This window comes from Gymnoscopelus braueri (assembly GCF_963280865.1).
Source record: "Gymnoscopelus braueri genome assembly, chromosome: 23".
Taxonomy (NCBI): domain Eukaryota; kingdom Metazoa; phylum Chordata; class Actinopteri; order Myctophiformes; family Myctophidae; genus Gymnoscopelus; species Gymnoscopelus braueri.
In genome coordinates, this window is record NC_137625.1 from 26643277 (window position 1) to 26667350 (window position 24074).

A 24074-nucleotide genomic window follows, 5' to 3' on the forward strand; every position below is an offset into this window, starting at 1 on the left:
CACACATACGTATACCGTCTCTACGGTTCGTCAGCCAATAGCGTGTAGCCACGCTCTGACCCCGTGTAACTGGACATGTAAGCAGCCGATTGGACGGCTGCTGAGATGAGACTCTGTCCCATTGGTTCGTCGTTGTGCGTGGGGAGCGGTGATTGGTCAAGGGACGCCGGGTTCACGCCTCCCTGAAAGGGGACGTGATATAGAATCGTCTCAGTTGCTTAGTTAGGTTTTTGCGGCACCTTCAGCAGGAGGCTGGAGAATAAGAACTATAAGACCTAATAATTCATCTTAATATTAGTTCATTAGTTTATTATTCGCACACAATGAAGCGGATGTGGATAGTGGGGCTGCTTTGTGCTCTCCTGGCATTCAGTAAGTAGCACTTTTTGATTCTACATATCATTTTATTGGAATATATATGGGAGTGTTCAGTATAACAAAGGCTAGCCATGGATCACACGACGGCCGGTCGTCTGTCACGACCGTCATGGCGAACACTTCAACATCGTGTTTGCACTTTCTCCCCTTTTGGCCGGTACATCTACATAAAAGTTCAGATTTCAAATATAAAGTGCTTACCCCATGGCCACGGATGTTGCAATTGTGTACGGGTCCCCAGAAGTATCCCGTATCTTCCGTATTGTTATATAAAAAGCTTTTTAATCCGATTGGTGGCCATTTTGTCAGTTATTTCGCCATAGGCTTTCAACTACGCGACCCTGTCGGTTGGGATGTGTATTGCACTCTGATAAATTATAACTATGAGAAAATGGCCACCGATCGGATTAGAATGCTTTTTATTGAACAATACGGAAGATACGGGAATCTGAAGACCCGTACACAATTGTAAAATCCGTGGCCACGGGGTAAGCTTTTTATATTTGAAATCTGAGCGTTTATGTAGATGTACGGGCCTAAAAGGGAGGAAGTGCAAACACCAGGTTGAAGTTTCGTCATGACTGTCATATAATAAGATATGACAGTCATGTTTCAGGGCTCAACAAAGGCCTGATCGCCGATGTCTTCTTTTAACGATGATGGGCTATGATTGATAATCCATATGGAATTCGTAATAACGTATACCTAGTGTCTTCTTTGTGCAAGTTGCATTCGTGAGCTACATTACACTTGAACGGTACCACACCTTTGCAACAGACACTTGAAGCCACATTGAGAAGCCATCAGCTCATATAGTGCATTAATGTGCTGTTGCTTTATGTCAAGTTCATAGGCCGAAAATAAGCATTTTTTATTATTAATTCGATCTAATAATGCTTGAAAAAACGGTTGTGTTTATATTATGTCATGGTACAATATATTCATGTTCTGTTTCTATTCTCTTACACATGAAAACGTATTCTCTTACACATGAAAATGCACTGCCTTAGTCAGACAAATTAGAAGTACACGTTCTATGACCATTGCTTGCATTTACATGCCCTGGGGATATGTCCTCTTTCATGGTAACATGGTTACAGTCATGGCAGCTGGTACAGTTTATAATCCATTACATTGACCTACCCAAAAGACCAGGGAAATTAAAAGCAAGGTTATCTGTTAAGAATGAGTGTTTTTTTTTAAATGATCAAATGTGGTGAATGGATGAAGACTGGCTGTGATTTGATAATGAATCATCATGATGAATGTTCTCCTTCACAGCTGCAGTCAGAGCAGAGGATGAACTTGACATTGATGGCGCGGTGGACGAGGACTTGGGCAAAAGCAGGGATGCTTCCCGGACGGATGATGAAATAGTTCAGAGGTCAGCATCCTTAAATGTTTGAGCAGTAAGAGCTAACCTTAGAAAACCTTAATCTCTATTTCTGATCTTGTGTGTAAACCACACGGCCCGGGGTGACCTCTGCTTGCAGCCTATTTCGGATCCAAGAAAATACTTGTGTAGACTGACCGCTTTCTTTGACTGAATTCTATTAGCTGATAACATTTTAAGTTTTGGTTAAACACACAGAGGCTCTTCCAAATGATGCCTCATGGGGAAACCAGTTGTAGTTGACGTATTTCATGCCTTTTACAGGGAAGAGGAAGCGATCCAGCTTGATGGCCTGAACGCAGCGCAGATCAAGGAAATCAGGGAGAAATCAGAAAAACATGTCTTCCAGGCGGAGGTCAACAGAATGATGAAGCTGATCATCAACTCCTTGTACAAGAATAAAGAGGTACGTGTGTGTGTGTAAATGGGAAAGGAAAAACCTAAATGCTTCAACTTGCAAAATGTAAGATTTCCAACCACTTGAATAGATGGCATCACAACACTATGTAAGCCAGGGGTCTTCAACGTTTTCAGGCCAAGGACCCCCTAGCTGAGAGAGAGATGAAGCAGGGACCCCCTCTATACTGTATAAAATTGTGTTTAAGATTAAACTTTTCTTGTTTATTTGGTCTGCTCTTTTTTCCCTCTACACCTACACCTCTTTGCCAAAAATAGCAGATCTACAAGCTCACAACGCCTCGCAGCGCGAGGCGTTGTGAGCTTGTAGATCTGCTATTTTTGGCTAAAGTTCTCCTCAGAAAAATCGTATCACACAAAGATTTGGCGGACCCCCTGTAGTAACTCTGAGGACCCCCTATGGGTCCCGGACCCCATGTTGAAGACCTCTGATGTAGGCTATTGATTAAAATGGGTAAACCGTTCATTATTCATACTGTATGTTGAACCGAGCCGGAAAGTGTGGTGTTCATCATCCTCATTGTCCTTTTAACAGATCTTCCTGAGAGAACTGATCTCCAATGCCTCCGACGCCCTTGACAAGGTTCGGCTGATGTCTCTGACTGATGACTCGGCTCTCGATGGCAATGAGGAGCTGACTGTTAAAATCAAGGTGAGGTTATTATGATCTATTCTCCACTCAAGCTTTCATTTAGCTGTCATGGCCTTGAGTGTCATCGACAATGAACTGAGGAAGTGAAACTGGAGATGGAGAAGAGTTGGGAGCACTCGCATCTCTAAATTTACATAATTATTTGCATAGAAGATACAGCTGCAGCCTTGGCTTACATCATCAGCTTTTATGTTGGCAAACTTGCAAGATAATGAGGACCCAGCTGTTTATTTTTTACCAGCATGCAATGCAGGTCTACAAAAAGACTCAGCACTAGTAATTTCTTGACATAATTATTCTCGACATGTTTTCGATCATTGGCTGTCCTTTGAGCCAATGGGGATACTTTCCCACACTCTGAACGGGTGGTCTCGTCCTCCCAAGCTATGGTACTAGACACGCCTCTCGCCTCTAAGGCTACTATACACGCCTGCCGTTGGTTCAAATCGCTGTGACACAGAGTAATATATATAGGACAACATTTAAGTAAAGTACTTGAGTAAATGTACTTAGTTACTTTACACCTCTGCATACGCACTGGGTAGCGTCCGTTCTGCATGCTGGTATACATGACTGAGTCATGTCTTGTTTTAGTTGACCGGGGTACTCGACTTCATACCATGACGCCAGGTAAAACATTAGGATATTTGCTTAATCTTACGGTTTCTGTTCTCCTCTAGGCTGACAAGGAGAGGAACATGATGCACATTACTGACAGCGGCATCGGCATGACAAAAGAGGACCTGATTAAGAACCTGGGAACCATCGCCAAGTCGGGCACCAGCGAGTTCCTCAGCAGGATGGATACGCAGGCCGAAGGCCAGTCCACCTCCGAGCTGATCGGCCAGTTCGGCGTGGGCTTCTATTCTGCCTTCCTGGTAGCCGACAAGGTCATCGTGACGACCAAGCACAACAACGGCACCCAGCACATCTGGGAGTCGGACTCCAACGAGTTCTCCGTCATCGAAGACCCTCGTGGAGACACCCTGGGCAGGGGCACCACCATCACGTGAGTCTCTAAGGGCTGCTGCTTGAAGTTAGCATGTGTTTGCTTTACCTACACATGCTACACATAATTCAAATAATGGTAAATTGAGATATTCATCTTATTTGCTGTTAACCCATTAAGACCTGAAGCCAATTCTACAAATATCTTCTAAATCCCAACAGTTTTCTGTAAAACGTATGTTTATATATCAGTGGTTCTCAAACATTTCAAGGACCCCCCCAAAATGATATGTATTTGGCCGCGAACCACCATCTCAAAATATTTTGTTCCAGGGACCTCCATAAGCAAAGATTTTAGTAAATAATGTTAGCTTTAAAAATATATATATTCAAAGATTTGCACACATTTTCATTTTTTTTCAAAAATAGCCAAAGTGTAAAATAATGCTTTTTAGCTCCAATAAAAAAAATTCACAGATGCGTTCCAGGTCTTACTGGGTTAAAGGGTTCATAAAAGTATGTTACCCGTCAGAACCGTGTTCAATTCACATTCCCACTGATGTCTTTAAATGCACTACGGTTGTTTCAGGTGACAAAGGTTACAGATGTAATTAATCATGTCTAATACGTCTGTATTTCATTTCCTCCCCCCCCCAGTCTGGTAATGAAGGAGGAGGCAACAGATTACTTGGAGCTGGAGACCATCAAGAACCTTGTGAGGAAGTACTCCCAGTTCATCAACTTCCCCATCTATGTGTGGAGCAGCAAGGTGAGATATATTTAGTTTTGTCTCCTAACAGTGCTTCCTATAAGCCTTCCATGTTAAAATAATGCCTAGTTTCCTGCTTGTGGTGGAATCGGCATGTGGATAAATCGACCACATTGATCCAAAATGCTGTTGAAACTGTCAAAAATTAAAACCTCATTCAAATCCACGTTTTCTTGCTCAGACTGAGACGACAGAGGAGCCCATTGAGGAAGATGCTGAGGCTGAAAAGAAAGACGAAGACGCCGCCGAAGACGATGTTGAGGTTGAGGAAGAGGAGGAGGACAAAGAGAAGCCAAAAACCAAGAAGGTACAGTAGATGGTCATGTTGTGTCAGCAACACGCTCGACTGAATCAAATCCATCTCAGCAGCACAGGTAATGAATTCTATTGTTCCTTCTGCCTCAGGTGGAGAAGACTGTGTGGGACTGGGAGCTGATGAACGACATTAAGCCCATCTGGCAGAGGCCAGCCAAGGAGGTAGAGGAGGACGAGTACAAGGCCTTCTATAAGACCTTCTCCAGGGTGAGTGGGTCTGCGTCTCATTAATTTAAAGGATTGACGGTGGACATAGAAAAAGGTCTGCTTTCACGGTGACGGTAGACTAAACAAATTCAAGTCACAATGCTGTGAGGATCAATGCTCTGTTATCCATCTGTGTGGGGTCACGGTTCTTCTTTGTATAATGAAGCCTACTAATATTTAGAGACAGTATTCATATACCCAAGAACTGTTAACCCATTCAATCCGGGAAACGCATCTCTGTCACTTTCGATTTGTTTGGCTCTTCAAAAATAGCAGATCTACAAGCTCATACTATGAGCTTGTATATCTGCTATTTTGAAAAATCATGAACATTTGTGCAAATATTAGATTTTTTCTTTTTTTTTTTAAGCGGACATTTGTAACTCAAATCTTTGCTTCTGGGGGTCCCTGGAACAAAATATTTTACAAATGTTTACTTTAAAAATATACATATTCCAAAATTTTCACGACTTTTCTAAAATAGCATATCTACAAGCTCATAGCGCGGTGTCGCGCTATGAGCTTGTAGATCTGCTATTTTTGAATAGTCAAAGAAATCTTTAAAATGACACAAACGATGCTTCACCGGTCTTATAGTAGGGGGTACTAAGCACAAAAAATGGCCAAATCGTTACGCGGCGGATAAAAGCACCAAATTTGGTACACGCACTCTTTAGGATGTATCTCATCATCTCAGAAGGGGTGCCCAAAAAATTTGACCCATTAAAGGGTTTTTTAAAGGAAAAATCAAAAATGGCCGCCAGAAATGACCCATGATTCCTAAAAGTTGATATAATTCTGACATTTTGGCTGATTGTGCTAAATATAACTTTTACATTTATAGTAAATAGACTGATATTAAAGGATTTGGCAAAAATAACCCATGAAAAATGTCTTAAATATCTTTTAAACAACTCTAAATGCCCAAAATTGTCTTAAAAACCACTCTGAATAAGATGACCTTCCACATTAATCCTTTTCTAAGTGATATATTGTCAATGCCAAATATACTTAATTGTTTTCTAAAACTTTTAAAAGACCCTATGAATGATTACCAATACATAATATATTGTACAAATCTTCATATGACCAGAGATCAAGCCCTCTATTGGGGCACAACTCCATAGCGTTTTAATGCCCCAAAAATGTAGGAGAGTGTGGGAGCAGACAGGTTCTCGTGCTTGGAGTGTGGGAGCAGACAGGTTCTCGTGCTTGAAATTAAACAAAGTTGCAACCTTGTGCGGGAAAGCAGAAGATCAAAGACACACATACCAGCACCCCCCCCCCCCCTTAAAAACGGTCTGGGGGGCTCACAAAAGCCTGAGTAGACGATAAAATGACCCAAAGTTTTTTTGAAAGTGAAATATCCCTTTAACATGTTGTCCCTGCTACCTGCATGTCACACAGTTAACATGTTGTCCCTGCTACCTTCATGTCACACAACAGTTAACATGTTGTCCCTGCTACCTGCATGTCACACAACAGTTAAGATGTTGTCCCTGTTACCTGCATGTCACACAACAGTTAAGATGTTGTCCCTGTTACCTGTATGTCACAACAGTTAAGATGTTGTCCCTGTTACCTGCATGTCACACAACAGTTAAGATGTTGTCCCTGTTCCCTGTTACCTGCATGTCACACAACAGTTAAGATGTTGTCCCTGCTACCTGCATGTCACACAACAGTTAACATGTTGTCCCTGCTACCTGTATGTCACACAACAGTTAAGATGTTGTCCCTGCTACCTGCATGTCACACAACAGTTAAGATGTTGTCCTGCTACCTGCATGTCACACAACAGTTAAGATGTTGTCCCTGCTACCTGTATGTCACACAACAGTTAAGATGTTGTCCCTGCTACCTGCATGTCACACAACAGTTAACATGTTGTCCCTGCTACCTGTATGTCACACAACAGTTAAGATGTTGTCCCTGCTACCACTAAGTGACTGTCACTTCCTGTTTCAGATTATTTTGGGCACCCCTTCTAGGATGTGTTAGGATGACCCAAGGGACATATGTGCCAAATGTTATGCTTTTTGGAGATTCTATAGGCTTTTTGAGTCAATCGCCAGCACTGTAGGCGGCCATTTTCAATTTAGTCAATAACTCACTTCCTGTTGAAGACTTTTTTGGGCACCCCTTCTAGGATGTCTTAGGATGACCCAAGGGACATGTGTGACACATTTTATACTTTTTGGAGATTCTTTAGTTGTCTTTTGAGTCAATCGACAACACTAGGCGGCCATTTTCAATTTGGTCAATAACTCACTTCCTGTTTCAGAATTTTTTGGGCACCCCTTCTAGGATGTCATAGGATGACCCAAGGGACATGTGTGCCACATTTTATGCTTTTTGGAGATTATTTTGGTGTCTTTTGAGTCAACGGTCAACAGTTTAGGTGGCCATTTTGGATTTTGTCCATAACTCACTTCCTGTTTAAGATTTTTTTGGGCACCCCTTCTAGGATGTTTTAGGATGACCCAAGGGACATCTGTATCCAATTTCATGCTTTTATCCGCCGCGTAACGATTTTTCACTTAGTACCCCCTACTATTAAAGAGTTGAATGAAACTGGGAGTTATGTATAGAATGTAGTATGTTTGCATTGATGACTTACTTAAACAATGTGATAAATGTACATCTTAATGAAGTAACTGTATGGTCCATGGGGGGCTGTGTGTTAATGAAGTAAATGTATGATCCATGGGGGGCTGTGTGTTAATCAAATCCTTAATGTGCTCTTTGCAGGAGACTGACGACCCCCTGTCCCACATCCACTTCACAGCAGAAGGTGAGGTCACCTTCAAGTCCATCCTCTTCGTCCCTGCCTCTGCCCCTCGAGGTCTCTTTGACGAGTATGGCACCAAGAAGAATGACTACATCAAGGTATCACATGGAATGTTGTCATATTTAATACAATGCTGAAAGAGTCATTTTAATTTAGCCTAAAACGGGATTTCATCTTTCTTAAATCTTTCTTTTAGTTGTTCGTCCGTAGAGTGTTCATCACCGATGACTTCCATGACATGATGCCCAAGTACTTGAACTTTGTGAAGGGTGTGGTAAGTAACATAAACATTCATGAACAATTTTCAAGTTAATTAAAATGTACATGTAAAGCTGTTGGCAAATATTGGTTGCGATCGACTGATTGAATGCTCATCAATGTTCCAATATTTTCAGGTTGACTCTGATGACCTTCCTCTGAACGTGTCAAGAGAAACCCTCCAGCAACACAAACTGCTGAAGGTGCGTTCTCCTTTCATTATACTCTTTAAGTTACGAGTCAACAGTTCCGTCACACTTTCAGTCTGTCACAGCATATATTTGACACGTTTCCTGTCCTTCAGGTCATTCGCAAGAAACTGGTGCGCAAGACCCTGGACATGATCAAGAAGATTGCAGAGGACCATTACAACGACAAGTTCTGGAAGGAGTTTGGCACCAACATCAAGCTGGGCGTGATCGAGGACCACTCCAACAGGACCCGTCTCGCCAAGCTGCTGCGTTTCATGACCTCCAACAGCGACACGGTGCTGGCCAGCCTCGAGCAGTATGTGGAGCGCATGAAGGAGAAGCAGGACAAGATCTACTTCATGTCAGGCACCAACAGGAAGGAGGTAGGGTATAAGCATTGATTAGTGTTGTTTATTGATATTCTGTTTTTAGTTTTTGCTTTACCTAGAAACATCTAATGTTCCTGTCCTTTCTCTCTCTCTCTCTGTGTATTCAGGCTGAGGCTTCACCATTTGTGGAGAGGCTGCTGAAGAAGGGCTACGAGGTGATCTACCTGACTGAGCCTGTGGATGAGTACTGTATTCAGGCCCTGCCCGAGTACGACGGCAAGCGCTTCCAGAATGTGGCCAAGGAGGGTGTGAAGTTTGAGGAGAGCGAAAAGGGCAAGGAAAAGAGAGAGGCCCTGGAGAAGGAGTTCGAGCCCCTCACTACCTGGATGAAGGACAAGGCTCTGAAAGACATGGTTAGACTTTATATTTTTCTCCAGTCTTGAAATGAAGGTGGAGGCAGCCGGCTCCTGTTTGTTAAAGTATTTTGAAGTGTGAATGTTTCACTAATACCAAGCGCAGTGTGCCACTGATGGCGTCATTTAAGACAAGTGCTAAATGAGTCACGTTCTCGTTCTAGGTTGAGAAGGCAGTGCTCTCCCAGAGGTTGACCAACTCCCCCTGCGCCCTAGTAGCCAGCCAATACGGCTGGTCTGGAAACATGGAGAGAATTATGAAAGCTCAGGCCTACCAGACTGGAAAAGACATCTCCACAAAGTAAGCGTATGCTTCATCGACATTACATGTCCCACTCAACACCACCAAGTCTCAGAAGATGTTAATTTCTCTTTATATACTGTATATTCATATATTTTCTTTATACCTTTCCGTCTAGCTACTATGCAAGCCAGAAGAAAACATTAGAGATCAACCCCAAACACCCTCTCATAAAGCAAATGCTGAAGAGAGTAAACGTGAGTACCTCAGACAAGTTCCATCTGATCAATTATTAAACTAAATTATATTATTAGTATTGGAACTTTGGCATCCCATTGAACAGTAGTCTGTATTGAACAAACCAGTAATACTAAATGCAAGGCTGTCTCTTCCTCCCTACAGAGTGATGCAGAGGACCAGACTGCCGCAGACCTAGCGGTGGTTCTGTTTGAGACGGCCACCCTGCGCTCAGGGTACCAACTGTCCGACACCAAAGCCTACGGAGACCGGATAGAGCGCATGCTCCGACTTAGCTTGAACGTTGACCTCGATGAACAGGTACCTGTATGCTTTTTATCCAAATTATAATGGTTATTAATGAACATGCTTATGTATGCAGTCTAGTATGCTAAGCATTGAATACATTGAATGTAGCGTAAAGTAGTTTACACTTTTTTACACAGATTTTACAAGGGTGAAAAGTCTGAAACTATTCCTTATTACTTGGTAGAAGTGATTTCTTTTTTTTTAAATGCCTTTCATTTCTCCCAGGTGGAAGAGGAGCCTGAGGAGGAACCGGAGGAACAGGCAGAGGAGGAGGAGGCAGAAGAGGAAGTTGATGCAGATGAGAATGAGGAAGATGATTCGGTGAGGAGCTGGAAGACATTTTGAAAAGAGCATTGAGTGATGCTTAAATTATGCTATGCTACTGTACATCGCACGACAGTCGGCTGGCGGAAAAAATAACCAATCTTAAACCTCACGTGTCGCTACGTGCCGCGTTGAGCTTGTAATGCGGACATTTTTGTCGTCCAACAAAGTATAAATTGGCCAAAATACGACATTCATATTAATTATCCTTAAAATATTGAGATGAATAAAAATCTATAATTTTTTTTTCTTTCTTTCTAGGTTGATGGCAAAGATGAGCTGTGAGTCTGATGGAGGAGAGAGGGCAGGGTGAAGGGGGGATTGGGAGCAGAAGAGGGACTGGAACCAGCGTGAAGGGAGCGTCTTCATCTCTGCTGTAGAGGAGGGGACGTGGGTTGGGGTTTTATATGGCACTGCTTTATGTTTGTGTTTAATTTGTTTATTTTTTACATTCCTCATGACTGTAAATTTGTTAATATTTAACTGACCGGTTATGGAGTGTTGACTTCCTGTCACGAGAACCATTAAAAGTTTTCGGAAGGGAAATCGTCATTGTCTGTTGGGGTTATTCATTCAGTTGGACACGTGACAAATCCTTCATCTCTTTATTGTTAGAAATGGAGTTGAAAATCAAATGAGACATTCTACAAACGTATTGCACTACAAACGATGTTTGACATGTACTGAAATCCTCAAGTTTATTTAATGGAAATCACGGGTGTTTTCACATAAGTCCATTTTAAACGAACCAAACTCTGTCTTATAAAGTGGATCAACAGAAAAGGGCCCGAGTTCTTTTTGCATTCTCTTCACATTGTCGGTCCATTTGGGGCCTCAGGCCTCTTTCTGTAATTTTTAGGGTTGCCAAAGGCGATGGCAAGCCTAGAGGGCTAAAATACAATGGCAAGGCAAAGGGAGCCCGCAGCGATTTCTGTTCACAATGCACAGGTTAAGAAAAATACAATGCAGTCTAGAAGCGAACCATACTCGGACCACGTCCCGAGCTGGTCTGGTCGAGTATGGTTCGTTTCAGAGGGCTTAAAGGGTCCCAAGTGTGAAAAAGAAACGCCCCTACACAGTGAACCATCAAGAGTGATCCAGCACTGGATTTCTTTATAACGCAGCTTTCATGCACAGCACACCTCCTGTACCATAAGGACTTTGTATTCTTAAAACATTTCACAGTTAAGTACAATCTTGGAACTTTACATGCCACATTATGCACCTCTGGGTCAGAATTATGTCAGAAATGAATCTAGACTTCAGTGTCTGGGCGTGTCAAGGAGAACTTTCCATTAGGGTCTGGTATGAACCATTTCTCCCACAGGTCCAGGTGAACGCCGGGATAATCCCAGGGTTTGAATCTGCCGTTCCAGTGCAGAAGGCGGGCCTCTTGGAGGAAGCTCTCGGCGTAGTGTGCGTCAGGACTCCAGCCTGAAGAGGAGAGACGGCTCCAGTCAATTTATATACAAATGTCTGAATGTTGCTATATTCTCCCAGAGCAATAATAATGGTCTCACCGAGGTGTCTGACGTGCCACAGTGGGTCTATCGTTGTGTACTTGTCGTGGAACACGATGAGCATGGGCGGAGTTGCTACACCTCCTGCCAAGGAACTGCTATATATGTTCTCTCTGGAGGACAGGAAAGCAATGTGTCTTTGTTAATTAGACCAGTGGTTCTCAAGCATTTTCATGTCAAATTGAAATGGGCTGCAGACCTCCATCTGGAAGCCAGGGATACAATTAGAGGAGTTTAAAAATGTGTCAAAATCTACAAGCTCAAGATCTGCTATTTTTGAATAGCTTAAGTATACAATTAGCTTAAGTGGTTAAACTGATTTTGATGCTATATTAACCAGTTTTGCTGGGGACCCCCTCAAGGACCCCTGGGGGTCCTCGGATGCCACTTTGAGAACCACTGAATGAGACGACCACATTTTATAGCCAGGATCAAGTATGTGACAGTTCTTTAGATGCACCGCATCAGATGTCCAAGACAGTCGCTTGTACAAACCTGAAGTTCTCTTCCATCCATTTTTCTAACTGCTTGGTGATCTTCTGTTTCTTCCACTCATTCATATCCGCCACAAATACCCCAGGGTTGAAAGTGCAGTCTCTGGGGTTGATGCCCAGGTCCCTCACTTCCTGCTTCCTGTAGTCTAGGAAGCCCATATATGTCGTCTAGAAGAAGGCAATAATAATGCGACTGTAATGCTCAGTATAATATTGTTCAGGGGGGAGGGAGGGAGGGATATTGCTTTCCTTCTCATCTACATCTCAATCATTCTCAACTGAGCAAACACTGCCCTCTGATGGCGATGAAGTACAGTATAAACTGGGAATAAAGTGCAGTACATTAGTATCAAACCACATGCAGTGGTGGAAAGTAACTAAGTACATTTACTTAAGTACTGTACTTAAGTACACTTTTGAGGTATTTGTACTTTACTGGAGGATTTCCAATTTTCAGTACTTTTACTTCTACTCCGCTACATCTCAGAGGCAAATATTGTACTTTTACTCCACTACAATTATTTGAAAACTTTAGTTACTAGTTACTTTGCAGATATAAATTATGATATTATGAAACATACATTAACCACTTTAGCCCTATTTTATACATAGGCTATTTGAAAATAGCTGATCTACAAGCTCAGAACGCGTCGCATCGTGACGCGTTGTGAGCTTGTAGATCTGCTATTTTTTTAAGTACTTTTTACTTTTGGTACTTTAAGTACATTTTGATATAAAATACTTTTTAACTTTTACTCAAGTAACTTTTGAATTCCAGACTTTTACTTGTAACAGAGTACTTCTACATTGCAGTATCGATACTTTTACTTAAGTAAAACATTTGAGTACTTTTTCCACCACTGACATAACATACCAAACCACATGAAAACACACACATGCCACCCACCTGCATGCCCACACTGCGCACCATCTCGTGTGTGGAGGGAAGGTCACAGTCCGTAGCGAAGGCAGCTGCGTGGCCTGGCTTCAGTTTGATGTTGAACAGGTCACTGATGTCACCTGGTATAAAGTACAATGAGTAAAAGCTGCTGGTGAAATATCAGCTTGTGCCTCATTCCAGTGGAGGTTGGTGCATTTCTCTACAGGGGGAGCTAACCCCCCTGTCTCTCTCTATCTCCCTGGCCCAAGGTAATAATAGTTTAAAAAAATTGTTTGTCACTTCGTGCCGTGCTGCGAGCTTCTGCTATGTTTGAAGTTTTTTTTTTCCAATTTCAAACTGCAGGGCATTTTCTCTATGATTTTAATTCGTTTTGTATGTCAGTTTTGTAAATACTCAGTCAATTTCAGTTAGCTAGAAGATATTATTATCCAGTGATTTCATTAGTTTTAGTTACAATAACCCTGCCCTGGCCTTGCTACAATATACACACCTTGTACAATGACATCGTCATCCAGGTATATCACCCTCTTGTGCCTGATGTCAAGCAGAGGCAGGTAGAAGCGCACAAAGTTGAGCTGCAAAAGAAGCGAGTCAGTTATCTCACCTCCACGGAATTTATTGACAAAAGGTAGCCCATAACATGTCTCTACGGTGGATTTCTAAGAAACACAAACTTTGCAGATAGAAAGAGGATAATTCAAGCTTTCCGTACAGCTGACATGTTGGTGAGTTTAACGTCGTTTGACTCGTTTAATACAATCATATAGGACTTTTCTGTTTGGGTGTATGGGCTGTGAAGGCCAGAAAGCAGTTTTTTTGCCACTCAGTAGGCGTTCCCGCATAACTTCCGGGTACGATGATGTCACGCGCATAGCCTGCGTGCGTGCGTGCGTGCGTGCGTGCGTGCATGCGTGTGTGCGTGCGTGCGTGCGTGGTACCGTCACATGAACAAACACAACACAACTCACAGGATGCAGCAGGTCAGGACGAGATGAGTCCGGCTTCACCTTTCCTTTCAGTACCATGGGGTTAAACTCTATAATCTTATACTGGATGCCCTTGAGCTTGCTTTTCTCAATGTACTGTCTGGGAGGATACAATGAAACACAGACTGCCATTAATTACTGCAGATTAAAGCGCAAGAAGGCAGTGGTGGAAAACATTTACTGAAGTACTGTACTTCCTTTCCTTAAATATTGTTTTGATACTTTATACTTCTACTTCTACTCCATTACATCTCAGAGGAAAACACAGGGGTCATCGCCATGCTGGCTTGCCATGGACATAAAAAATTGTGGAAAATTATATTACCGGAAACACACAAACCTTTACAACTCTGAGAGTGCACAAATGGAACCAAATGGACCCATAGGGTCCATTTGGTTCCATTTGTGCACTCTCTGTGTTATGGGGGTCCTTGAAAATAAAGAGTTAGAGAACCACTGTACCAGTGGACTCCTAATGTGTCATACATACATAGTGTCATAGTAAATAAGTGACATGCATATTCTGAGGAAAACCTGGAGACTGAGACAATCAGTAAGTGAGTCTTATGATCAAAATAATGTAAAAAAAAATCTAAAGTTTGCCACAGACAAGGCCAAGTCTAGCCACGGACACATTTGTCCGTGTACGGACACATTGATGATCCCTGGGCAAACATTGTACATTGACAGCTTTGGTTACTAGTTACTTTGCAGATTTAGATTATTACATTCGCCACTTCTGCTATTTGAAAAATCTACAAGCTCACAAAGTGTAACACGTTGTGAGCTTTTAGATCTAGACAAATTTAGGGCAATTTGATTTGAGTACTTTTACTTTGGTACTTTAAGTATATTTTGATGCCAACACTTTGGAATACAGGCCTTTTACTTGTAACAGAGTGCTTTTATATTATGGTATTAATACTTTTACTTAACCACTTAAACCCTGGGGAAAACAGATATACAAGCTTGTAGCTTATAGATTGGCTATTTTCAGCGAAGATATTAAAGTGAAAACAGAAAATACACTAGTACAGAGCTCTGAGGCACTCCGCTCAACAACATAATGGGGTGTAACCCGTTCAGACCGGGAAAGCATCGGTGTCATTTTAGATTTTAGTTATATAGCGACATAGGTTTTTCAGAAAACTTATGTTATGAGGTTGCAGTTTAGAACAGTGGTTCTCAAAAATAGCAGATCTACAAGCTCACAACGTGTCACTTCGTGCTGTGCTGTGAGCTTGTACATCTACTATTTTTGAAAGTTTTCCAACTTTCCCTGGCATAAAACACTTTCAGAAGGGGGTCCGCGGCCAAATATATATCAATTTGGGGGTCCTCCTTTGCACAAAACAGTTCGAGAACTACTGATTTAGAAGACATTTGTATAATCTGCCCCAGGTCTTAATTAATGAGTTAATGCATGCATATGCATTGGTAGAGTGGTAGAGTAAAAAACTAAAGGAGTACTTCCTCCACCACTGCAAGAAGGAGACCACAGAATGACCCACCTGGTTTGTTTGACCACAGAATGACCCACCTGGTTTGTTTGACCACAGAATGACCCACCTGGTTTGTTTGACCACAGAATGACCCACCTGGTTTGTTTGACCACAGAATGACCCACCTGGTTTGTTTGACCACAGAATGACCCACCTGGTTTGTTTGACCGCATCACGCAGAGTGACGATGTAGAAGAACACACTGGCTTCTGTGTTGCTGTAGACACTGTTGATGGTTGCCATGGCACCGCCCATACGCTCCTCTGCGGCACAGATGACCACAGGGATGGCACTAGCTGTGTCTGGAACAGGGTTATTATAGCCTGGGATCAATACTGTTTTCAGGGTTTCTGATCCGGTCGGAACGGAAATAACTTTACGTCATCAGTTGGCCGGAACCACAGACCGGAACCACCGGTGCCGTGCACCTCCAAAAAGATTCCCCTAGTTTAAAAATTGGTATAATCGTTTAGTTTCTTTTGGAATATTAATCGTTTGGTATGTTCATCTTTTAACTCGTAGCGCGACTAGTGAGAATAAACGAATTGATTCACATTATGTGGGGAACAAAAACAATGCAACGCCAACCGGAACCAACCACTGGAACCACCCTTTTCCCCCCCTTTTTTTGCTAAACCGGATCACACGGCTAGTTTTAGATCGAATACCAGGCTTTCCTCCGTGGTGGAAAGTCTGGTGATGTGAGGTTAGGGTTATTACAGTTAACTAAATCTAACTAAATAACTAAAACTAAAATTGGGAAAAAACTCAAACGTTTTAGTTAACTGAGATAAAAAATAAAAACGAGGCTTTACAAAAAAAACTCACTGAAACTATTTTGTATGTTTATAAAACTAACAAAAACTAACTAAAATCATAGAGAAAATGTCATTTAAAAATCTTCCAAAATGGCAAAAATAGCAGATCTACAAGCTTTTTCTGATCTACAAGATTTTTCTGACCTTGTTGAATCCTGCCCGACTAATCCATTTACAATTTAAAAACTAAAACTAATCCATTTACAATAAAAATGAATAAAAATAAACTACAATTAAGCCTGTTCAAAAAATACCGATTAAACTTAACAAGCAAACACGCTTTAAAAACGAATCAAAACTAAACTGAAATTGAAGTCAAAACGAAATAAAATTTTAAACTAATGAAAAATTCAAAATGATAACAACCTTGGTCTGGCATGGCCTCCACAGCGCTGCTGCGCTCCTTCCTGTGGTCTGAGGGGGTTACAGGAATGAGGTAGAATTAAAGGTAGGGTAAATGGTGTTTTTCATTAAAATATGACTTTGTGTCTATATTCTGATAGCACTCATTGATATAGAGTATTTGTTCAGTAACATCTCTCCAGGTCTCTCCAGCTCTTTAACCCATTTAGGCGGATTATAAAAACGCCTCAGATCTGCTACTTTTGATGCTTTTGTGTGACGCTGTAGTGTCATCAAGTAGGGCATTAATTTACAAAAATACACAAAGTTGAAATGTGGAGATAAGAGGTTTCTGCCCGACAACAATGATATGTAGTTTACACGTAGCAAAATCTAAAAGGACACTTTTACCGGCTTTCCCGGATTGAATGGGTTAATAAACAGATACATTTTCAGCTTGGGATACCAATTTTATCAGGAGAGAGAACTCACACAGGATACAGGATAAACAAATGAAATTAGAAGTGATGACACACAGAAATGAGCAGACACAATTGGAACTGCATCACTATAACATTTAAGCTGATAAATTGATACTCTCTCCTGATTGGCTGACATTTTGCAAACCACCTGAAAATGTATTTTCTGTTTATCAAAGAGCTGGAGGGACAGGGATACCCTGTTGCTGAACAAACACTCTATAGCAATGATTACTATCACAATATATACAGAAATAGCTGATCTACAAGCTCACAACATGGTTGCGTTGCGATGTGTTGTGGGCTTGTAGATCTGCAATTTTTGGGAAAGAGTTTTGGTGTAGACTAGGTAAAAAAGAAAAGTACAGACCCCGGTCAATTACATAGGCTACATGTATATAGGGTTTCAGTGGTTAAAAAATATATATATATTTTGGTTAAAATAAACCAAACCACCTGACAAAATGTAACAAATCTGATATGAGGAAATATGTGTGAAGAAATGTAATATGTGTGTGCCTCTCCAAGCAAAAAGAGACACAGAAACAAATTTTACTGTTTGTGTAGTTCATGTTTCCATCGATTATTATTTCTCCAGAAAACACTATGAGACTGACCCATTATCCTTGGTATATATGTCACAGTACGTTTGGAGAACCAGTACGATTGAAGACAGAGCGCTCGTTTTTAGGCACGGGGCTCCTTCGGGGCGAGGCGGGGCTTTTCGAGACAGGGTTTATTAGCGAGGCTCGCGAGGAGGAGGAGGAGGACGGCGCTGCGAGGCGGGGGGTTATTACGCGAGGCTCGCGAGGAAGAGGAGCCTCCTCCTCCTCCTCCTCCTCGCGTTTTAAACCTTCCCGTCCTCTCCTTCTCTCCTTCTCCTCCTCCGAGGAGGAGGAGAAGGAGAGCGCGGAGAGGCGGGGCTTTGATGCGCCGACGGAGACCTGTCTTTTGTTGTTCCCCCCCACATAGCAACCAGGAAGCTACGCTAGGGGAACCATAATATCTATGAGGGGAACGCTGAACACGCGTTCACACGCACGGCGCGCCGACTTAGTGGAGCTTGAGGCCGAGGAAGCGCGCCCTCGCGCCTCCAGGCGCGAGTGCCCGCGGTGACCGGCCGACGCTCCACTAGTCGACTCAGCGCCGTTTGATTTGTAAACCGATAGGGACAGAATAGTTCTTTTCATGGATCACTGTGTGTGTGTGTGTGTGTGTGTGTGTGTGTGTGTGTGTGTGTGTGTGTGTGTGTGTGTGTGTGTGTGTGTGTGTGTGTGTGTGTGTGTGTGTGTGTCAGGGAGAAAGTAAAACAAAAGCCAGAACACAATAAAAGTATCTAAACAGTCCTGCTTTCAATAAACCAAAAAAAGCATGAGCGCGTGCGCGTGTGTGTGCGCGTGTGTGTTTGTGTGTGTGTGACTGTGTGTGTGTGTGTGTGTGTGTGGCCATATATGTTTGTGCACAAGCCTGGCTTGTGGCTCCCTCTAGTGCTGGGTGGGTGGTAAAAACGAGCGCGCATTCTTCAATCGTACTGGTTCTCCAATCATACTGTAACATATATATATAATGGGTTTGTATAGCCTCCAGGCGCGAGTGCCCGCGGTGACCGGCCGACGCTCCACTAGTCGACTCAGCGCCGTTTGATTTGTAAACCGATAGGGACAGAATAGTTCTTTTCATGGATCACTGTGTGTGTGTGTGTGTGTGTGTGTGTGTGTGTGTGTGTGTGTGTGTGTGTGTGTGTGTGTGTGTGTGTGTGTGTGTGTGTGTGTGTGTGTCAGGGAGAAAGTAAAACAAAAGCCAGAACACAATAAAAGTATCTAAACAGTCCTGCTTTCAATAAACCAAAAAAAGCATGAGCGCGTGCGCGTGTGTGTGCGCGTGTGTGTTTGTGTGTGTGTGACTGTGTGTGTGTGTGTGTGTGTGTGGCCATATATGTTTGTGCACAAGCCTGGCTTGTGGCTCCCTCTAGTGCTGGGTGGGTGGTAAAAACGAGCGCGCATTCTTCAATCGTACTGGTTCTCCAATCATACTGTAACATATATATATAATGGGTTTGTATAGGAAGGGGGCGTGTCTGATAAAATGAATATCAAGTATCTAAATACTGAATCAAGCAACTTAATAACTGTCTGGGGGTCTAGACGATAAAATGACCCAAAGGTTTTTTGAAAGTGAAATATCCCTTTAATTACTTTGGTAGTCTGGCTAAATAAGCCAGACTACCCCAGGAAATGCATCATAAACTTCAGAGCAGTCAAAGTGCCTCAGGGCAGTGTTCCAGACAGGTATATTTATACCTGAGAGTTTGTGTTGCTGTGGAGCCCTGAGTTTACTGTGAAGGAGCAGGCAAACCATCAGAAACAACAGCATCAGCAGAATACGGTTAACTGAAACAAGAGGAGAAGGTTGGGAAATTAAGTCTGTATGTAGACATAAATATGACCCCCATGTCTGTGAAACTATGGTTCAAAATGTGTTTTAAACTTGTCCAATATGCATGTCCCTCAGGGCTTTGACAAGAGCACTGTCTTTCTACGCTAGTCCATACCAGGGGATGCGTTATGTGCAGTTTAATTGGGACCACAACCGGCGTGACTACAGATCCCATAGCCCGTGGCAAACATGTTAATAAACAACTTAAATTTGGGAAGAGTTAAATATCAGCTTCATCAGTCCCTGCATACCCCAATGGCCATGTGTTAAGTTCAGATCGCTTGGTCAACCCACTGAGGAGACGAGAGATTACAGAGTTTACTTCATTTTATGTTATGTTTATAGAAGGATAGTAAGTATAGGATTAGAGTAGAATAGTAGCATACCGCAAAAGCAACCAATATACATTTTCATATGAAATCAATATTAAACATTACGTTTGGGTCCCCAGTCAGCCCTAAAAAAGCAGTTTATAGCTCGTTGTAAAGCCTGTTCTGACAGACTTGTACAGAGGCTGGTGATTATTTGTGACACAAAAAAGGAAATGTTCATCTGCAACCAATTACAACCAGCTCTCATCCTTTATAGCGGGTTGTCCAAGTTGTGTGACTAAGATACGTTCTAGATCCAATATACTGTACTCCACATTTTAGCTACTGTACCTGGCCATGTCTGCAAGGTCATTTAAGACTGGCATTTCACCTCTTGGTGAACAATATCAGCAGTGCCCAAGAGGTTTGAAACATCCCGGGAACAGTCTACAATTTAATAGTACTAGTGCTAGTGTAGTACCCGTTGTCAGTGGGTACAGCGTGCTATGAAACCGGGTTCAAATCCGGTGCAGAAGAGAAAATAGTGCAGCTTTCATTTTTAAAAGGCTATATAACCATCCTTTGTTTTGTTTGTTTGAGTGTAGGTGCAATGTTTCAAATGTTTCCTTCAAGCATGTTGCATGTTGTATTACATACAAAATAGCAGCAGCAATTTCTCCACTGTTCTTGCAATATAGTTATTATACAGTATACTGTATATAGCGTTACCCACCTTGATCCACCGTTGTGTACAATTAAAATGTGCATTCCTTTTCTAATATGGTATAAAAATCAGGGTACATAGCAGTAATTATGAGATATAAAACATTCCATTTTACTCTCCCAGCACTGCTCCCAGAACCAGATTTTACTGTTAGTGAAATGTTATTATTTTATGGGCCCTCTGTCCTGGCCCCTGGTTACATCATCATCTCCACCCTTCACACACACACACACACACACACACACACACACACACACACACACACACACACACGCACACACGCACACACGCACACACACACGCACGCACGCACGCACGCACGCACGCACGCACGCACGCACGCACGCACGCACCCACACACCTACACCTACACCTACACCTACACCTACACCTACACACACACACACGCGCGCGCACACGCACACGCACACGCACACACACATGCACTCACGCACAATGCACGCACATGCACGCATGCACACACTCATAAGTTCAGGGAGATGTTGGAAACATTCCAGCTCTGCTCTGCTGAGGGGGTGGGGGGTGTCTGCTGTGCAACCCTCCCCCCGCAACATGTTAAGAGTTAAGCTAAAGCTTACTCAGCATAGCTCATGGTCACGGTGAGAGAGAGATGACAAACATTTCATATCAAAGAATGTTATCTCATTCATCCAACGAAAGTGAATACAAACAACTATGAACACAACTGAATACGCCCTTTCTACAACAGTCCTCCAGTCCCATTTTTGGGACCATGTCATTGAGCAAATACGTGTTTTTAGGAGATTCACTCACTTTTTCTCAAAAGAGCCATGTTGCATGTTTTCTTCCAGCAACATCTGTAAAAGTTACACACACACGCACACACACACACACACACACACACACACACACACACACACACACACACACACACACACACACACACACACACACACACACACACACACACACACACAGAGTTAGTCAAACTAAACAGGATGATGGTGTGCATAAATACTACTTGGCACTGATCATAACTGATGGTTTATCTGGGGATTGCAAGACACAAACCCTTGCACAGCTGTTAAAAACAAGATGGAGAGGCATTTACTCTTCTCAAAACTTGACATAACATGACGGTATTCAGAAATGCTACTCAATATTATTCACACATACTGAAATAATAACATTAAGCAGTGCTTATTGCCCAATATTTGAAAACACAGGTAAGTGAATCCTCTCAAATGTTACTGTTAAGGTGAAGATTAGGGTACAATAACTTCAAATATTTAATAGTGTTCAACAGTGAGTTGTACCTTCATGCCAGCAGCCTGTCGGAGTAGACTGACTGTGTGGTGGCAGCAGTCTTATTTATTCATTTATTTTACTTTCTAATAGAGCTGCTTTGTTTGCGACGATAAAAACTGTGGGTTTAATGTGACACTCAGCTGCCACTTCCATAGCACACTGCCAGGAGAATGTTCACACATGTGTTTGTGGTTCTGCAAAGCCTTGATGCACTTCCTTCCTGAGGGCATTTTTCATAAAGCTTTTGTCTGAATGCAGTCTCTCTTTATTCCATTAATTCCCTCAATATGATTCTCCTTTATTGGTTTCATCGTCCTCCAGTTGGTTGAAATGTTTACTTGAATATAGGTCCATGCATTAAGAAAATAAGATATGTATAAATATTTGATAATATTTGGGCAGTTTTGACAGAAAATATGGGTGGACACTGGACAGGGTAGGCTTTAGTTTTTGTATGTTACCAAATATTCAATTGAAGTCAGTCTCTTGTGTCAGCACTGTCAAAAACACTCAATTATTAATTTCAGACAGAATGAAACAGGGAACGTTTGTGTCAAAACGGTTTGTGTCACATGAGAAGTTTTGTATTTTGGTTTGTGTGTTACTGGTTTGAGTATTGAGTGGGATTGTTTTGGACACTGTCTTCCAGAAAGCTACAATGCCCATAAGATGGCTGGCAAACACAATACAGTTTATTCTCAGTCACATAAAATACTCAAACTTTTTTGCACATTGCACTTGAATGGAACTCTCCTTGAAAATTAGTTTATTAAATGCAGATATTCCTTGTGATGTCTGGTAGTAACATTTGTCCAATAGCTTGTACTGTTATCATATACTAAACATCATCTATTCTAATGGTTACCCAATGCCCATTATTCAACATTTTCGTTATTTATTTATTTTACCATTTTTATTTGATTTATTTTTTACTTCTGTTTAATAGCTTCTTAATGACAAGCACAAGCAAGTGAAAATGTTAATAAGCACTGAACAAGAAAAAATGTATGCTATTAGTTACAAGCATAGAGGACTGCTTGGACTTGGGTGTGTGAACCATACCAATTCACAGGCTATACAGTTGTAGAACATAAAGTACTATTGCTGTTATTATCTGAGAACGATGACCCAATGTAGTAGGAATATAATGTCCACAATAGAGCAATACTTATGTCCATGCATTATCTTTTAAATCATGTACAACATCATTAGACAATACAGATTAGGGGAGGTGTGTCCCTTCTTGTAACTCGATGCAGCCATTCTCCATAATAGTGTATTCGATTAATTGAATACACAGCAGGACCCCAATGGAAACAAATATAGTGCTTTCTTGGGTTTAATCCTTTTTAGCATCCCTTTGTATAGAACTGTACTTTCTGTGCTTATTTTGCAAACGGTTAATAAAGTATTCAATCAATCAATCAAACGTGTTCTCTTCTACATAAATTCCAAAATTAATCCACTTACCACACGGTGGAAGGTGTTAATTGTTCTCAGTTTGAACAGTTTCATGCCAACCATTCATTCCCTGACGTGTCCAGTCTTTTCATTTCTGTGGAGTGAGACACCCTGCAACCGCAATCCCACTTTTATTCTACTTTTTCCCCCTTTTTTTTCTCTCCCTCTCCCTCTTTTGGTGTTCTCTTCCAGATGTGACTCATCTTGTTCACCGCTGCCACTGGACAGTCGAGCTGGCCTGGCTCTCTGTTATTTACAAGAGAGGCTGGAATATGGGTCATTATTGCACGGCTATTACAGTTTGGCGTTATGGTTACAGGAATACAATTAAATTAAATACCAACTTATAGTGCTTGCTTGTCCATCAGTAATATCGGCACGTAATAGCCCTGAAACATGACTGTCATATCATGACAGTCATGGATGAACTTCAACCTGGTGTTCGCACCTTCTCCATTTACGGCCCGTACATCAACATAAACGTTCAGATTTCAAATATAAAGTGCTTACCCCATGGCCACGGATGTTACAACTATGTACGGGCCCTTAGAAGTACCTACATCATCCATACTGTTCAATAAAAAGCATTTTAATCCGATCTCCGTATTTTCGCCATATGCTTTCAACTACGTGACCCT

At 42.0% G+C, this 24074-nt stretch overlaps 2 protein-coding genes across 2 annotated transcripts; one reads left to right on the forward strand and one right to left on the reverse strand.

Annotated features, from left to right (window-relative positions):
- The first annotated feature begins 213 nt into the window (after positions 1-213).
- Positions 214-10724, forward strand: hsp90b1 (heat shock protein 90, beta (grp94), member 1). Its single transcript, XM_080421809.1, has 18 exons — positions 214-372; positions 1660-1762; positions 2036-2177; positions 2724-2840; positions 3521-3849; positions 4446-4557; positions 4739-4864; positions 4963-5079; positions 7831-7968; positions 8067-8144; positions 8266-8331; positions 8433-8702; positions 8816-9061; positions 9226-9362; positions 9481-9559; positions 9705-9860; positions 10074-10169; positions 10434-10724. The coding sequence occupies exons 1-18, from the start codon at positions 324-326 to the stop codon at positions 10455-10457; spliced, it is 2385 nt and encodes a 794-aa protein (XP_080277935.1). The 5' UTR covers positions 214-323; the 3' UTR covers positions 10458-10724.
- Positions 10725-11080: 356 nt separating this feature from the next.
- glt8d2 (glycosyltransferase 8 domain containing 2) lies at positions 11081-23548 on the reverse strand. The gene is made up of 11 exons (XM_080421792.1): positions 23446-23548; positions 21481-21524; positions 19515-19604; positions 16760-16807; positions 15730-15877; positions 14056-14173; positions 13578-13662; positions 13094-13206; positions 12188-12354; positions 11693-11805; positions 11081-11606 (listed from the first exon to the last, which is right to left on the reverse strand). The coding sequence occupies exons 2-11, from the start codon at positions 21497-21499 to the stop codon at positions 11428-11430; spliced, it is 1080 nt and encodes a 359-aa protein (XP_080277918.1). The 5' UTR covers positions 21500-21524; positions 23446-23548; the 3' UTR covers positions 11081-11427.
- Positions 23549-24074: the final 526 nt, after the last annotated feature.

Bases quoted from the DNA above. Each gene is read 5' to 3' on its own strand.
- hsp90b1 (XM_080421809.1), top strand. From the start codon at position 324: ATGAAGCGGATGTGGATAGTGGGGCTGCTTTGTGCTCTCCTGGCATTC. The intron at 4,865-4,962 runs GTACAGTAGATG...CTTCTGCCTCAG, and splicing joins AGAAGCCAAAAACCAAGAAG to GTGGAGAAGACTGTGTGGGA. The intron at 9,861-10,073 runs GTACCTGTATGC...CATTTCTCCCAG, and splicing joins ACGTTGACCTCGATGAACAG to GTGGAAGAGGAGCCTGAGGA.
- glt8d2 (XM_080421792.1), bottom strand. The intron at 14,174-15,729 runs GTGGGTCATTCT...GTATCCTCCCAG, and splicing joins GATGCGGTCAAACAAACCAG to ACAGTACATTGAGAAAAGCA. The intron at 12,355-13,093 runs GTGGGTGGCATG...GCCTTCTTCTAG, and splicing joins TGCGCAGTGTGGGCATGCAG to ACGACATATATGGGCTTCCT.